At 39.0% G+C, this 15,971-nt stretch overlaps 1 protein-coding gene across 2 annotated transcripts; it reads left to right on the plus strand.

Moving 5' to 3' along the window:
- The first annotated feature begins 11,712 nt into the window (after positions 1 to 11,712).
- fzd10 (frizzled class receptor 10) lies at positions 11,713 to 15,712 on the plus strand. Of its 2 annotated transcripts, none has more exons than XM_015397969.1 (2): positions 11,713 to 12,217; positions 12,332 to 15,712. In XM_015397969.1, the coding sequence occupies exons 1-2, from the start codon at positions 12,195 to 12,197 to the stop codon at positions 14,103 to 14,105; spliced, it is 1,797 nt and encodes a 598-aa protein (XP_015253455.1). In that variant the 5' UTR covers positions 11,713 to 12,194; the 3' UTR covers positions 14,106 to 15,712. The 2 variants fall into 2 exon arrangements, with proteins under 2 accessions (XP_015253455.1, XP_015253456.1); XM_015397970.1 differs by having other exon boundaries at positions 11,714 to 12,217; positions 12,335 to 15,710.
- Positions 15,713 to 15,971: the final 259 nt, after the last annotated feature.

Consider the following 15,971-nt stretch of genomic DNA (forward strand, 5'->3'; position numbering starts at 1 on the left):
CATTAAAAATAATTACAATTCATTAATTTTTTTTTGATTTTTTTCATTTTTTTTTATGGGATTTCGATGTAACAATCAACATATACCGAACCGAACGGAAAAATATATATATATGATACATAATGAACAAACATCTGATTGAATTATCTATAAGCAGTGCAAATATAGATTTGTTTAATTTTCACATTTATTATATCTACATTTTTTTATGAAATGCTTTGTAAAACATCTTCATTTCTTTTTACTTTTTGTCACATACCAACATCAGTGATTTTATTTATTGAAGTGTGTTTCTTGGTCTTTATAATGCTAGTTGTGTTCACTAATGTTTTTTTAAAAACACTTTGGAGGCTTTCATAGAACAGCTATATGTCATATTCTCTTTGTTCTGGGAAGTTGGAGTTTCCATTTCCCAAGAGGGAAGAGGGAGTCAATATTAGATGTGGAGAGTTGGAGATTCCCAAGCATCCGTGAGATTATAATCCAGTCCACCAACTGCTGGACTGGAGGTACATTGCCATTTTCTTCAGAACTTTACATCATTAGGCAGATTTCATTAAATGTATACTGGCCTTTTAGAGCAGTGAAAACAAACAGGACACACCTGGGAAACAATCAAATCCCTGCAATTTGGGTGGAAATTGCTGGTTTCCAGTTAGTCCAACTCCAGAGCTTTTCTTACATACAGCAAGAACACACCTAGCTCATTGTGACATCTTTCCTAAACCTGAGCTTTGACTTTCAAGACAAACAAGGCACAACATTAAAAAACTAAATTGGAATTACTAATTTAGGTCACTCTCAAAGTTAAATGTTCACATTGGATTTTAATTAGGGGTATTGGTTTAAATGGGGTCAAATTCCATTTTTAGAGTTCTGTTAAAGTATAAACATGTAAAAGTATATATCTTTACCCTACCAATTCACATTAAAGGTATTGTCGAGGATCTTTTTGATTGTTTGAAAAGACCCGCCTTCTCCACATGCGCAACCCTGTCCCCGCTCCCGAGAGGGAACGCCTATCAAACGCTTTGCGACAGCATGCACGAGCCCATTTCTCCTCGTGCACGCTCTGTTTAAAAGTTGCTGTTTGCATCGCTCATACAAGCTTACTTTCCAAAAGAAGTTTTGCAATTTTTCCACTATGTCAGATTCACCACCAGTAAGTGAAATTGGGGACGAGCACGTTGGACCGCCTTACATAAACATTCACCGGAATGATTGACAATTATAAGGACCACTTATTTTGATGATCCACCTGGAAATAGAACATCCTCCACCATACCGCTGAGAATAAAGTGCTTAAATATTCCAATCACAAATTTCTTGATGTGATAAAAAAAAAAAAAGCAAAAAGGTTTAAGGAGTATGCATGCTTTTATGAGGCGTAACAGGGTTTTTTTTTCAATGACACCACCCTCTTCATACCTTTTAGTGGTAAAGAGATTGAAAATAACAAATAATGTTGATAAATAGGATCATCCTAAGCTAAAAGTGGAATGCATGCGAGCAGAAGGAAGAACAGGATCTCTGAACAATGCGCAGGGCATGTGGACAAATAGTCTCACCTCCAGCTGAGTGTGTTGTTTCTTCTCATTGTGCGCTCTGAAAGAGCAGAGGAGGGCCATGGTTAAGAAGATTATAGACCTACCCCACCCGTACGTTTAATCAACATGCCCTTTCAACACCGCCAACAATGCCAAACATGTCTGAAACGTCCCCCATCTCTGCCTGTAGCATACCTCACATGTTGGAGCAGCGAGCGAGTCATCGACGCAGCACAGCAATTAGCAGAAATACGACGAAAAGCCCTCTGTGATGCTGGGCTGGTGTGAACTTATCGAGTTTCCACATGAAAGAACTCGATCGCTTCAGTTTTCGAAATTTCAAAAATGTCACCATCACAGGGGCATGTTTGATCTTAATTTCAGGCCGGGCAAACGAATGAAAAAGTATTACCTTCAACTCATTTTATTTCACTGATCAAAATTCCCCTAAGAATTGAAGGAGCTTTGCTTCCTTACTCTTCATTTCTTTCATCCATGGTTAAATATGTAAATAAAATGTCTAAAGTCATTCTTCAAAGGGGAACAAAAGAAAAAAGAGGGCTGAGGGAAAAGACAGCCATAAAATTCCTCCGATTCTCCATGACATTAGCCAGAGGGGGGCCAGCTTCCAGCCAGAGCCTAGCAGCAGGGGAGCAAGCAAGCTCCATAGAATCACACATCTTAAATCCCACACACACACACACTCACACACAGAGAAAAATAATAAAATATCTTTTCAGCTTCAATCATCAAAGGACCCTCCCTTTCACTTTATTAGTTACAGAATTATCTCACAGTTGCTGATTTCTCAGAGATGGAGCCACACTGCTTCCTTCATCAGGCTGTTGTGCTTGCAAAGATGAGATAAAGTTGCAGTGTGTGCAGAGTGAGGGTGTGTGTGCGTGTGTGCTCCTGAGTGTTTCATGCATGTAAAAAGCGAGAAAAAGCTTTAGGAGGTGGGGGGGGATGAAAAAAAAAAAAATGAGCATGTCGGGAAAAAGCGGGGGGAAAAAAACTATGGTGGGCACTGAGACGGTGGATCCAAAGGCTGGACATGTCTGATTCTTTTTATTCCCCCACATTATCAAAGCGATATTATCATGACCGGCAAAATAGTAATGAAAGCAAGACAGAATGGAGGAAAGACAGAAATGAGATCAGAACAAAGGCGATAAATTACATCAAGCAAGCAGACTGTGTGTTCTTATTAAACTCTGTGACAATTGTATCTTGTCCACATTATCGCACCAAAGGCAGCGATAATGAGGACAGATATTTGCTTTATAATGTGCCAGGCAGGCTTTTCTGGATATTAGAACAGAACTGACCTCAGCCCTGGGAAGGAGATGGATGAAACATTTGTCTTTTTTTCAAATCAAAGCTGCCATGTTTTAATTCTTTTTCTACATGTCAGCCATATAATGAAGCTCTAGTGCCGTGGGAGGGACAGAGCAGGCCTTTCAGCTGTTATCTTTGTGATGAGAATGAATGCACACAGACTGGCTTGCATCTGGACCTTTTTTTTTTCACAAAGTTTGCATTTCATTAATAATTACCCAGTTGGATGATCTTTATGGACACCATCTTTTAAAAAAAAAAGGTTATGTTTTAGCTTAGATCAATCCTCCTTCAATGTTTAACAGCTGGATGTGTGAAATGTGAGAAGCACATATGGCGTATAGGCAGAGAGTATTGTGTTCATGACTGTATTCATTCCCCTATATTTATTCTACCGCTGCACACGCTGAGCACCAACAGCTGAAGTGCCACCGCTAAGATATGCGCTGCTTAAACCATTTAGGCACGCTGGTGCCAGGTTTTCTCATCTCTTCCGAACACATTTCTGAAATACTTTTAGAAGCTCTTTGGTGACTCTTGTAAAAAAAAAACTAAATCTGTAAAAGCCCTCCTGTTTACAGGAGATCAGTGTTTGGTTACTGATGAAGACCATAACTAGGCCGGGGTATGAATCTTACAGCCGCAAACGTTTTACAAGGTAACATGAGCGAGGTCTGGAGGATGTCAAACACGTGGACATTTTGCAGACAGAAAACCTAGCTAAAACATTATTTTTCTCCCAGTCATCACCAATCTGCCCTCACATGAGCAAGATGATGGTTTAAAGCTGCTAGCATGACGTATTTTAAACTAACTTTAGATCTAGTTTGACATTTGTAGAACAACATGTCATGGTTATTTTATTGTAAATACAACTTAATCAGGATGAAATCCACTTCATTTTTGACAAGCATCTAGTGCCTTATGCCTTGTGTTTCTAGTATCACAAAAGGCGTAAGGCATCTAATTAATGATTTTATGTCTATTTGTACTTCAAAAGATGTCTACTTGTACAGAACAGCAAGTAAAAAAATATACAATATGTGCGAACACCAGAGATGGGAAGTAACGAAGTACAAATACTTCGTTACTGTACTCAAGTAGATTTTTTCTGATATTTTTACTTTACTACTTATTTTTATGGCAACTTTTTACTTCTACTCCTTACATTTTTACATACATATCTGTACTTTCTACTCCTTACATTTTAAAAAGTTGGCTCGTTACTTTAGTTTTGAATCATTTCAAAGGAGTTACCGTTATTATTTTTCACGTCATCAATACCAAATTCAATCTAATTGGATGGGAATCTACGTTGCATTTGACGCACCACTACAAGATGAATCGACAGATTCGGCGGTCTTCCGCGGCAAATCATTGCAGCTTGGTGGCGGTGGCGTTAGCATAGTAGTATGGACGACGAGATGATTGAAAATGAACACAACGGAAATCTAGTCCTATTGGCAGACATCCATTTAAAATGTAGGCAACGGCATGAAAAAAGAGGTTTCTACTTTTACTTTTATACTTTAAGTACATTTACAAGCCTGTACTTTGTTACTTTTACTTGAGTAAAGAAGTTTAATCAGTACTTCCACTTTTACCAGAGTATTTTTTAACACAAGTATCTGTACTTTTACTCAAGTACGGAAAGTGAGTACTTTTGCCATCTCTGGCGAACACAGACTGGATTGCAAACAAATTTGAAATGAAGAGGACCAGGCTAAACTGGTCATATTTCATTAGAAAAGATTTTCAGTTATTCTCCAAGAAGCTTTAAGGAAAACACTGGATGATGGGGGAAAAGAGAAGTAGGAGGAGGTAGAGTCAACGGACTGATCCAGTCAGGAGCATTAGGTCCAGACAGGTGTTTCTCTTTGGCTCTACCTTTCTTATACCTCATCCAAAAGAGTTAAGTTAGGGTGAGATATTTTCTATATATATGCTATTATAGGTCTAGGCTGCCGGAGGACATTTTCCTCATTCTACTCCATTCTACCTCTATTTTTCCACTCTGCAGTACTTGTTATTTCCACCCATAACTTTTAGTTCTGTCTGCCTTTTTCTAATCATAGTAGCTTCATCTGGTCTGTTCCTGTGGGGCTGTGACTCCATCCTGGAAAGAGACGTCAGCTGGGCTGCTGCCATCAAAACCTTTGTTTATAGATGTTGGAGTTTGGCCTGTTTTATTAGTGTAGTCCTGCAGACTCTTTCCTGGAGTGGCCCACCTGTGGAGCTAGTAAACCTTTTATGCTACTTTCTGTGTCTCTGCTTCTGTCTCCTTGAACCCCAGTCGGCCTCAACAGGTGGCCGCTCACACTGAGTCTGGTTCTGCTGGAGGTTTCTTCCTGTTAAAAGGGAGTTTTTCTCTCCACTGTCGCTGCATGGATGCTCGGTGTGAGGACCTGCTGAAGAGTCAACGACAACATGCAAGCGACATTCAACGCCACAAGCTCGGCCAGGAGGAGCGTGTTTATGCAAGTCAATGACTGGATGCAATCTACTGGTTTTCTTTTATATAAATGTTTACCAATCTAACTGTATTGACTTTGTAAAGTGCCTTGAGATGACATGTTGTAAATTGGAGCTAAATGGATAAACCAAACTTAATTAAATTAAGATGAACTGAATTGAATAATTTCATTAGAATTATTGATCATTTAACTTAATTTATCTCACATTGGAGAAATTTACCTCTGCATTTCACCCATCCCCTTGGGGAGCAGTGGGCTGCCATCTTGGGGCCCGGAGAGCAATCAGGGTTTAAGGGTCTTGCTCAGAGAGCTAGAATGGCACTCTGTGGGATTGGGTTTCAAACTCACAACCTCAGGATTCCAAGCTCTATGCCCTAACCACTAGGCCACCTCTCCCCAACTTCAAAGTTCTAATTTTCAAGTTCTAACCTTCCTATAGTATTAAATTTAGTTCAATTAAAAAATACGTTATTGGTCCCAAATGAAAATTAAATATTGTTGTAACTCATATGTTGTTGTTTTTTTGTATGAGTTACTGTAAATGTAGAAAGCTGTAGGCAATAAGAATCTTCTGTTTGTCTTGCACCTGATCTGGAGAAATCTCTGACTAGGGTCATTATATTGTAGTTTAAAAGTCTCCTGAAGAAGATATTCACGGTTGTTCATCATGTTCTTCATTTTTAAAAGAATTCTCCTATGTGAAATCATCTCCAGAGGTTCTAGACCAGGCATCCCCAAACTCGGTCCTCGAGGGCCGCTGTCCTGCAGGTTTTAGAGGTTTCCCTGCTTTAGCACAGCTGATTACAATGATTGCAGTTGAGCAAAAGCCTGTTAATCAGCTTTCAATTAAAATCCGCTGTGCTGGAGCAAGGAAACCTCTAAAACCTGCAGGACAGAGGCCCTCAAGGACCAAGTTAGGGGAAGCCTGTTCTAGAGAGTACTTAGAATAGAGACGGACCTCTTTATCAGCTTTTTAAGCTTTTTTAAATAACAAAAGCTTAACAACAGACTTATAGAAGATATGTAACATCTTGCAGCAAACACTGAAGGACATAATCTTCCTGTTGAAGTAAAGTCAGCTCTGTTCCTTCCTGCAGACGGCTTATGTTGTCCAGGTTAACCCAAAGTATGTGTACTCCTCCACCCCCTTCACTTCTTCAGCTATTATGTTACCGTAATAGCATTTGACTTGTGCCTGTTTCTTCTGAAATCTCCAATCAACTCTCTTATTTTTTTCACAGTCAGAATCAGATGATTGTTTACACATCAAGCCACAAAAGCAGCTTCTTGTCCATCTCTGATGCACCCAATCACAACAGAACCATCCCATTATTTCCGCTGACAGGAGTCTATTTTGTGCAGGAAGTTGGAGATGAATCCCTGGGGTTTAAATGGCTGCATCACCTTTTTAGTTCTGCCAAAATGGATCACCTCATTTTAAAGACATGAAGGTATCTTTAAAAATCAAGCTGATATTACTTGCAAGTAACATCAAGTTAACCCTTTGTTATATTCTTGTTATTTTTATGTCCTTTAAAAATGCATTTATCCCTCATCCAACAAGGTGAAGCAAGCCAATGAAGAGTGCAGGAAAACTTGCACCTACTTTGAGGTATCCAGCAAGCTCACTAACATGAGGACAAAAAAATGTGACCATATGAGATGACAATACCCGATTGATCAGTCACATGAACCACTTTAACAGCCAATAAAGAACTCCTTTCAAAGTACGGCTTTAGATGTGTACTTCTGGGCAAAACCACAAAAAGCAGAGTCCAGATCTGATGAGAACACAGATGTTACAGTTAAAAAGACAAAGTAATTCCTAAAGTATTAGTGCAAGCTTTTCCTCTCTGGGAGAGCAATGTCTGTTAAGAATGAACAAAGCCTGCTTCTCCTTATTTGTTTATGTGTGCACTTCCTTCAATGGAAAAAAAGGCAGGAAATGAATCCAAGGTGTTTGCAGTGACAATATTGGCCACAGCACTCCAATCCTAGACATATAAGAGGGGAGGTGGTTTTATCAACATCCTTATTTTGTGCATGTATATCTTGCTTGGGTGACTCAGGTGTTTTCCAGCCATGCCCATATTATCACATTACAGAATGCCTACACGCAGAGCCAGCTTAGAGTACATGCAAACTTTGCAGATGCTTATGAGCTGTAACAGGGTTTTAATTAAAACAGATTCTTCTTTTCTTTCTTTCTCTTTTTTTACAGTGTCAGCAGTTGTATGAAGTTAAAGTAAATCTTCATCATTTTATTATTATAGTTTTTTGGTTTCATTTTAAAGTGATTTCAAAGTACATTACTTTCCCTTACTGGCTTGCAGGATTAACCCATCTATTTCTAAATGAAACAAATAAGCCCATCCTTAGGACATGCCCTAATTTAGGGATTTCTTTGTGTAGGTTTAAAAAATGTGCACAATAATAGAAATTATGTCATAAGCGTAACCCCATTTACATGTATGTTGGATGTAATAGCAGCAACCTTTAAACTCATGCTTTTCATCTTCTTTCAGTGTTTGCTTTGTAGTTATTGTAACATTTTGGTCAATATTTTTTATTGCTAAAGGCATTCCAAAAAAAAGGTTTGGAAGAATTAAAAGATTAAAAAAACATAAACCTCAGATTTGCCTTATAGACTTACAGTACTGTCCACAAATTCTAGATCGTGGACTGTCTTGGACTTGAAATTTTGTAAAGAAATCTCATAAACAATACAAATCTTCAAAATAAAATAATTTGCTGTCTTACTCATTATAGAATATATTATTCATTTTAATTCACATACTCCGCTTCTCTTTATCTCATGTTTTATTTTGAAAAGTCATAGATAAAGGAGAAAATTAACATGTGAACCACATAATAAAGAAGTGGATTATTTGTACGTGTTACTGTTTTTTCAAAATAAAAGCCCTTATGGTTGGACCTCAGTTAGAAGTGGTCTATTTCTCCTTGCAGTTGTTGAATCTAAATTAAATTCAACAGTTTATTTACATACTAATTAAATGTTATGAGAAAGGATAAAGATGATAATTGTTGATGTTTTAAGCTTAAGAACATAATTAACTTTAAAACATATTTAAATCCAAAGACTAAAGCACACAATAGAATGCCTTCATGAAATTATTTATGTAATCACACTGGAGCCTCATTCTGGGGCCTCAATCTAGTTAACTCACGTTTACCTGTAGGATGCTGCAAAGGACCCGGAAGCAAGGTAACGCCACACCAGTATTAAAGTTTTTGCAAAACCTACCAATGGATTTTTTTACATTGAATTTAAATGTGCTTTTCATACATTTTTGGAAGTAGTGAATATAATTTTTACCGTGGTTCCTACAGCTCTCTAAATTTGCCTGTTTTGGTAATGTAAACACAAATGATCATGAAAATTTCATTTTACTTAAAAACAAATAAATCAGACAATGAGAAACATCCAAACAATATAGACTTAAGTTTGGACACCCTCAGAAAAATATCTTGAGTTATTCACAGTTTTTGTGGGTGTTAAGCCCACATAATAACACTACAGAGGATCTTTAATGCATGAAAAAGGTAATCTGTCCTATCAGAATATGCATGTTTTCTCACAATTCACTTAAAAAAACTTCTTTTTTTTTCTGAGAAATAAAAAAAGTTCAGAAGAGTTTTTAGGAGTTGCAGGATGAAATGGTCTTAGCAAAAATATAATATTTGGACAATTGGACACTAGCTATGTGTGCTTTAAAGAGGCTGACATTAACACTGTAGAGGCTGCAAATCTTTCATACAAACACTAATAAATTTCAAACGTTCATATAAAACAATCTTGTTTATTCTTTGACCTACGAAGAAAACATTTAGGTCTGAAAATAATCTCCCAAAACTTGTATTTGTTATAATATTATGAAACCAAACTTCAACCCTTGAGCTATATTTCCTAAAAGTGCAAACAATGTGAAGAAGTTGTAAATAAATAAAGAAAAAACACACAGTGAAAAGACATCACAGCCAGAGCGAAACATGTTTTGGCGAGCATCATATTCTAAAGTTGATTTTCTTCCGGTTAAACTTTTGTTTTGCTTGTTCTGTCAAGGTGTACTAAAATATTGAAATGTTTAAATTATTGGGCCATTCTGACCCCAAACCCCCTTCTAAATGGAGATCTCAACTCAAATATAAAACAAATGTCATTCTGTTTTTGTTCATAATCCCATTCTTATCCCCTGTCCTAAACAGACTTTCTAAATAGTGGGGTTGTTGTTTACATAATTGATTATGATAGTAGGAACAGTGGAACATCAAAGTCATTCTCTGTGTAGACAAACATGGCTGTTGAAGTTAATTCTGTATGATCAAGATGTGGCTTCTACATAAGAAGGCTAAATGCTTAAAGTGAAAACATTTTTTATATAAGTTTAATTGTGTGTTCTCTAAACATGTTACACAGCCTTTCTGTTTACATTTCTAAAATAGACTAATTATCTAAAAATACTTGTTTTAAATCTATAGAATATATTTATTACACTATAGATGAAAAAAGTGTTTTTAAATGACTTATCCTGGTTTAACTTTATACATCACTAAAACGTTTATTTTAAAAAGGGTGGGGAAATTTTAGAGCCACTTTATTTGTATAGATTGGCTAAATAGAAAAACATTATAAAAAAAAATTACATGTAATGTTCAGTCTGCTATAATTCCAATTTTTGAATATATATTGTAAAATTAATGTCGTCTTGTTGGGCACCAAAAACTGTCTCTAGCCCAGGGACCCAAACCATATTCGATCCGGCCCTGGATAATTTATTACATTTGAAGGTTTTCACATAAAAGTGCTAATGGATTTTGCAGTATTCAGGGGCGGAGCTAGATTGGAGGCCATGGCCACCCCTTAGCCAATCATTGGCCACCCCTGTGGCCACCCCTACCATTTTTCCCCTCTAAGGCCCCGTCCACACGAAGTCAAAACGAACACGAAACGCTGATATTTTCCAAAACGTTTGCCGTAAAGACGGAGACGTAAAATAAATGTGAGCGTCCACACGAATGCATGAAAACGCTGCAAAATGTATGCCAGGCCTGTAAGTGGCGCTGTGGTGCCAAAGCAAAAATAAGCGACGAAGTGTTGGGCATGCGCACTAATATTTATACATGGTTGCCCTGCGGGTCCATTTTCGTGGTTCAGTCAAATTCAGGTGCTGAACTATGTCGTCGATATTGCTCTGTTCTTCCTGGAGATATTCCAGAAGAAGAAGATTCTGTTGTAAGCCCGACAGCAGGGTGAGTAGCATTAGCAGCAACGGCGCCATTGTTGTTGTGATGTGTCGCGCATGCGTGTTTAGAGGCGACGCTATGACGCATGCGTGTAAAAAAAAATATGCGGTTAGAGCGTAAAGATGGAAACGCGAAAACGGCGTTTCGAAATCTTCCCACTCTGAAGGCTGAATAAAAAAAAGATCGTTTACAGACCCCCGAAACGCCAGCTTCGTGTGGATGAGAGGCTGGTTTGGTGAAAAATTTGTGCGTTTAGGCCAGGGTTTGGCTTCGTGTGGACGGGGCCTAATACAGACAGTGGCAGCAGTAATCCTCTCAAGTGGAATATTTAAAACATTTAAAATTTTCATATATTAACAATTACTTGACAGCAAAAACACTGTCGATAATTATAAACATTAAAATACTAGAATACTACATTTTGTATTTCATGGGGTAAAGAGAAAATGGTATAATCTACATAAATTGAAATAATCAATTTATGTAGATATTATGAATGATTGTTGATAAAAGTAGGTAAGTAAAGACAATGGATAAGATATTCGCCTCAGAAATCAATCCTGAAAGGATTTTATCCACTATACCTTTTATCTAGAAAGCACGGATGTTTAAATATATGTGGCTATTTGTTAGCAAAGGCTGTAGGAAAGTATAGTTTGTCTTTATTTAGAAAAAAAAATGATGTTTTGCTCATTAATTTTCCTGTTGTAAGAGTGTAGGTTGACCCTGGGGTTCTGGTGCCACCCCTCAGTGTACATTGGTTATTGCCTGGCCACCCTAATAAACATTTTCTGGCTACGCCTCTGGCAGTATTTCAGGATTGAAAAAAAAAAAACAAAGAAACAAAAAATAAAGAAAAAGAAAAAACATTAAAATTATAAAAGTTTCTTTATTCTTTGATTTTATCAAGTTTGTTGCAGAGAACAAACAAACAGCGAGTAGGAAGTTTGCAGCAAGGCTTTGAAAGTGCTGCACTGAACAAGCTGTTCCGCACGATTTGAAAATAATCTGCGTGTCAGTGTCGTCTTTCTTATGCAAAGCAGCTGTCTTTGAAGGCGGATCTTCTGGCAGGTTAGACCGGGACGGAGTCTCCGACCAGCTCAGACGAGCGCAGCCACCAAACGCATCGCGCGCCTGCCCCGGGGAGGAGCGTCACTCCTGCGTCTCGGGGACACTTTTCTTCCCATCATCGAGGAATTCCTTTTTATCTCACTTACTTTATTTTATTTTCGCACAAAGGGCTCAAAGAAAAACGTCAGTAATTTCTTTATATCCGCGATCATTTGAAAGTTGTTTCTCACGGACTGAAATCGCAGTGCAGCACGCACGGAGGGCACCCAGTGCCCAGAAAGTCTCTGTAAATGTGGAGGCGGACCAAACAGAAAGGAAATTTTAAAAAGCGCATGTGGTAATTCCATGCAAAGTGTAGAGAGAAGTGAAAAAAAAACGATTTCAGCCTCGGAAGTGAACATTTGGAAGAGCATGGACCTGACAGCGCGCTTCCAGCCTGGAAACACTGTCTCTCCATCGCGGGGTTCCTGTTTTTGTTCAACTCTGAACTGAGGAGAGGATGATGTTGCAGTGGATAGTTAAGTAAGTTTTTTTTTTCCTATCTACTACGGTGTTGTTGTTGATTTGATTTCTTTATTTTATTTATCTATTTTTGGAGAGAAACTTTGCACTGAAGTGACTGTATTTTTCTTGAAGCAGAAAAGCCAGGATGAGTTCAGCTGTGAAGCCAAGCCCGATCCTCTCGGTTCTACTGCTGCTGCTGCTGTGGAGCAGGGCCAGCTTCTCCATCAGCTCTATAGATCCCGACTGGTCAGTAGAGGGGAGATGTCAGCACATCAACATCCCCATGTGTAAGGACATTGGCTACAACATGACTCGCATGCCAAACCTCATGGGCCACGATGATCAGAAAGAAGCTGAACTCAAGCTGCAGGAGTTTGTGACGCTCATCCAGTTCGGATGCCACAGTCACCTCAAGTTCTTCCTCTGCTCGCTGCATGCTCCCATGTGCACAGAGCAGGTGTCCAACCCCATTCCAGCATGCAGGGTCATGTGTGAGCAGGTCAAGCTGAAGTGCTCCCCGATCCTGGAGAGTTTTAATTTTCCCTGGCCAGATTCTTTGGACTGTTCGCGTCTTCCGACCAAAAACGATCCAAACAACCTGTGCATGGAAGCGCCGACCAACGGATCGGACGAGCCCCCCAAAGTGTCCCACACTCAGCCTCCAGATTTTAGGCTTCAGCAGCCTTCAGGTGCAGGGAAGGACCTGCACCTGGAGAACAGTGGTACCAAGCAAACATGCAATCCAGACAAATTCCACTTTGTGGAAAAGAGTCAATCCTGTGCCCCGAAGTGCTACCCCAAAGTGGATGTATACTGGAGTCAGGGGGACAAGCAGTTCTCCCTGATGTGGATGGCCATCTGGTCCATCCTGTGCTTTGTCTCCAGTGCCTTTACTGTACTCACTTTCCTTATTGACCCGCAGAGATTCAAGTACCCCGAGAGGCCGATCATCTTCCTCTCCATGTCCTACTGTGTTTATTCCGTGGGCTACCTCATTCGGCTTTTTGTGGGAGCCGACAGAATAGCCTGCGACAGAGACAATGGTGTGAATTATATTATTCAGGAGGGTCTGGAGAGCACCGGCTGCACCATTGTGTTCCTCATCCTGTATTATTTCGGCATGGCCAGCTCCCTCTGGTGGGTTATCCTGACCCTAACTTGGTTCCTCGCTGCTGGGAAGAAGTGGGGCCACGAGGCCATTGAGGCCAACAGCAGCTACTTCCATCTGGCAGCCTGGGCCATCCCGGCCGTGAAGACCATCATGATACTGGTGATGAGGAAGGTGGCTGGCGATGAGCTGACGGGCGTCTGCTATGTGGGCAGTATGGATGTCAAAGCTCTCACAGGCTTTGTGCTCATTCCTCTTTCCTGCTACCTCATCATCGGCACCTCATTCCTGCTGTCTGGCTTCGTGGCCCTCTTCCATATACGGAAGATTATGAAAACAGAGGGGGAGAACACGGATAAGCTGGAGAAGCTGATGGTGCGCATCGGCGTCTTCTCCGTCCTCTACACTGTCCCCGCCACCTGCGTCATCGCCTGCTATTTCTACGAGAGGCTCAACATGGACTACTGGCGCATACTCGCCAAGGACAAGAAGTGTTTTGACGGCAGCGGGCCGGAGTCGGACGACTGCGTCATGAAGGCCTCCATCCCCGCCGTGGAGATCTTCATGGTGAAGATCTTCATGCTGCTGGTGGTGGGCATCACCAGCGGCATGTGGATCTGGACCTCGAAGACGCTGCAGTCCTGGCAGAACGTGTTCAGCAGGAAGCTGAAAAAGAGGACAAGGAGGAAGGCGGCCAGCGTCTTCACGAGTAGCAGGCCTTACATTAAGCCTCACCCGTCCCTCAAAGGGCACAACACCAAGTATGAGCCTACACGCCCCCCCCCAACATGTGTTTAAAGGAAGCCAAAACTAACTTTTATAATTTATGGCTCATGCATTGAGAACATATATTTGTTTTGTTTAGTTTTTTTCAAAAATGTCACCCAACAAAAGCAGCCTTTCTTTGTGGAAAATCTACTTTTCCTTTTAATCTCTTGTCCTTTTGAGGAACTTGGAATAAATAAAAGTATCCTTTGATTCCCTGGAGAATAAGAGCGGAGTAAACCATTTGAATGTACCTCGGCGTTATTCAAATAATGTGCAATAGATAATTTCCTTTCTGGCTAAAAGACACTTGTACTGCTGGAGGCAGATTATGGACAATGTTGGAGCCCCAGCAGACAACAGAAGCAAATGGTCAGAGAGATGAGTACAGATTTCAGCCCTTTTTCATGGAAATTCAGCCTGTGTCATATATGTTTGAACTGGACTGAAAGCAGCCGTTGAAAGGGGCTGAAGATCATGATGAAATAACCATTGTGAGGCGAATCCTCACCCATAAATTAATCAAGCACTCGGTGTTGAAAAGATGTTTGCCTACACTGTTTTTCTGTTGTTGGTTTTTTTATTTCCTTGCTGTTTCATAGCACAAATGAGTGTTTGTATATACTTCCTTTTTTAAAAAACAAAGTTGAAATTTTATAGAAAACTAAATAAAGAAAACATTTAGTTTTAATTGTTGCAAAGCTGGAATCAATGAGTGTTGATCGGACAGCCTTTCAAAGCTAATGTTTTCATGCTTTTAAAGGACTAATATTTTAAAACATAACCTTTATTCCTACTTTATGAATTCTCTTAGACATAACCAAAAAAAAAATGTTTTTCAAAGGATTATTAGCTTTGCAGTTAACCTAACCTGGTAAATGTTCATGCACTAAGCCTCTGGGATAAAAATAACTGTTTTGCACCAGATATCTCGTTTTGTAGAAAGTGAATTAAGTTGCATGCAAGATAGTGGCATCCTCACTCATGTTGTTTATCATTCATTTTTGACTATATCAAAAGAAAAATGCAAAAAGAACCTTTATTTTTGGAACAGATAAGACCGTCCGTGATTTGTTCACCTCCACAAGAATTTTTTTTTTTCATTTATGTATCACCTTTCAATAGGAAGTAACAAAAAAAAGCATTTGTAGCCAAAGAAATATGGATCGTTCCTGCTTAAAAGTTAAATATTATTGCTTTAAAAGTTTTATAATGTTTAGTTATTCTTACTAGTAAGTAAGACTGCGGCATTCTTGTTCCTTATTGTTTGGATTTCATAATTTTCTAAGCCGGTTTTTCAGTTCCTTACTGGTACGATACAGTAATAATATTAATCTTATTTATTTATTTTCTTATTTCTCCTTTTTCCAGGTCAGTTCATCTGCCTTTCTTAAACAATTTTTCGGCAGGATTAGCCAGTCTGAAGTGTGAGGAACACTTTAAAGCTAATTATGTATGTTGTGTCTTATTAGCAGGCTATCAGTGATATTTTTAGTAACTAATTTTTGTTGTAAAAAGCTGCTACTTAAATTATCTACACAGGTTTTAAAACTAAATACACTGGTGCACTGCAAAAACGATCTAGAAATAAGTAAAAATGTCTTGAATTAAGTGTATTCACCCTTAATTTGAGCAGGTTAATGAGATAGTTTGCCAATGGAATGTGTAATTTTACTCTTAAAATAAGATAATTTGATAATATGCACTTGAAATAAGACGATGCAATTGTGGTTCTATATTTGAAGTGTTAATTGTCTTGTTTCATTAGCAAAATGTCTCTTTTACCTTCTCAATTCAAGAACAAATGCACTTATTTTAAGAAAAAATGACTTATCTAGATTTAGATTTTTTGCAGTGTGTTGATATCGGCGCTGATGCACGTGCTGGAAGCCACAAGTC

This window comes from Cyprinodon variegatus, unplaced genomic scaffold, assembly GCF_000732505.1.
Source record: "Cyprinodon variegatus isolate N-32 unplaced genomic scaffold, C_variegatus-1.0 Scaffold900, whole genome shotgun sequence".
NCBI classification, from domain to species: Eukaryota; Metazoa; Chordata; class Actinopteri; order Cyprinodontiformes; family Cyprinodontidae; genus Cyprinodon; species Cyprinodon variegatus.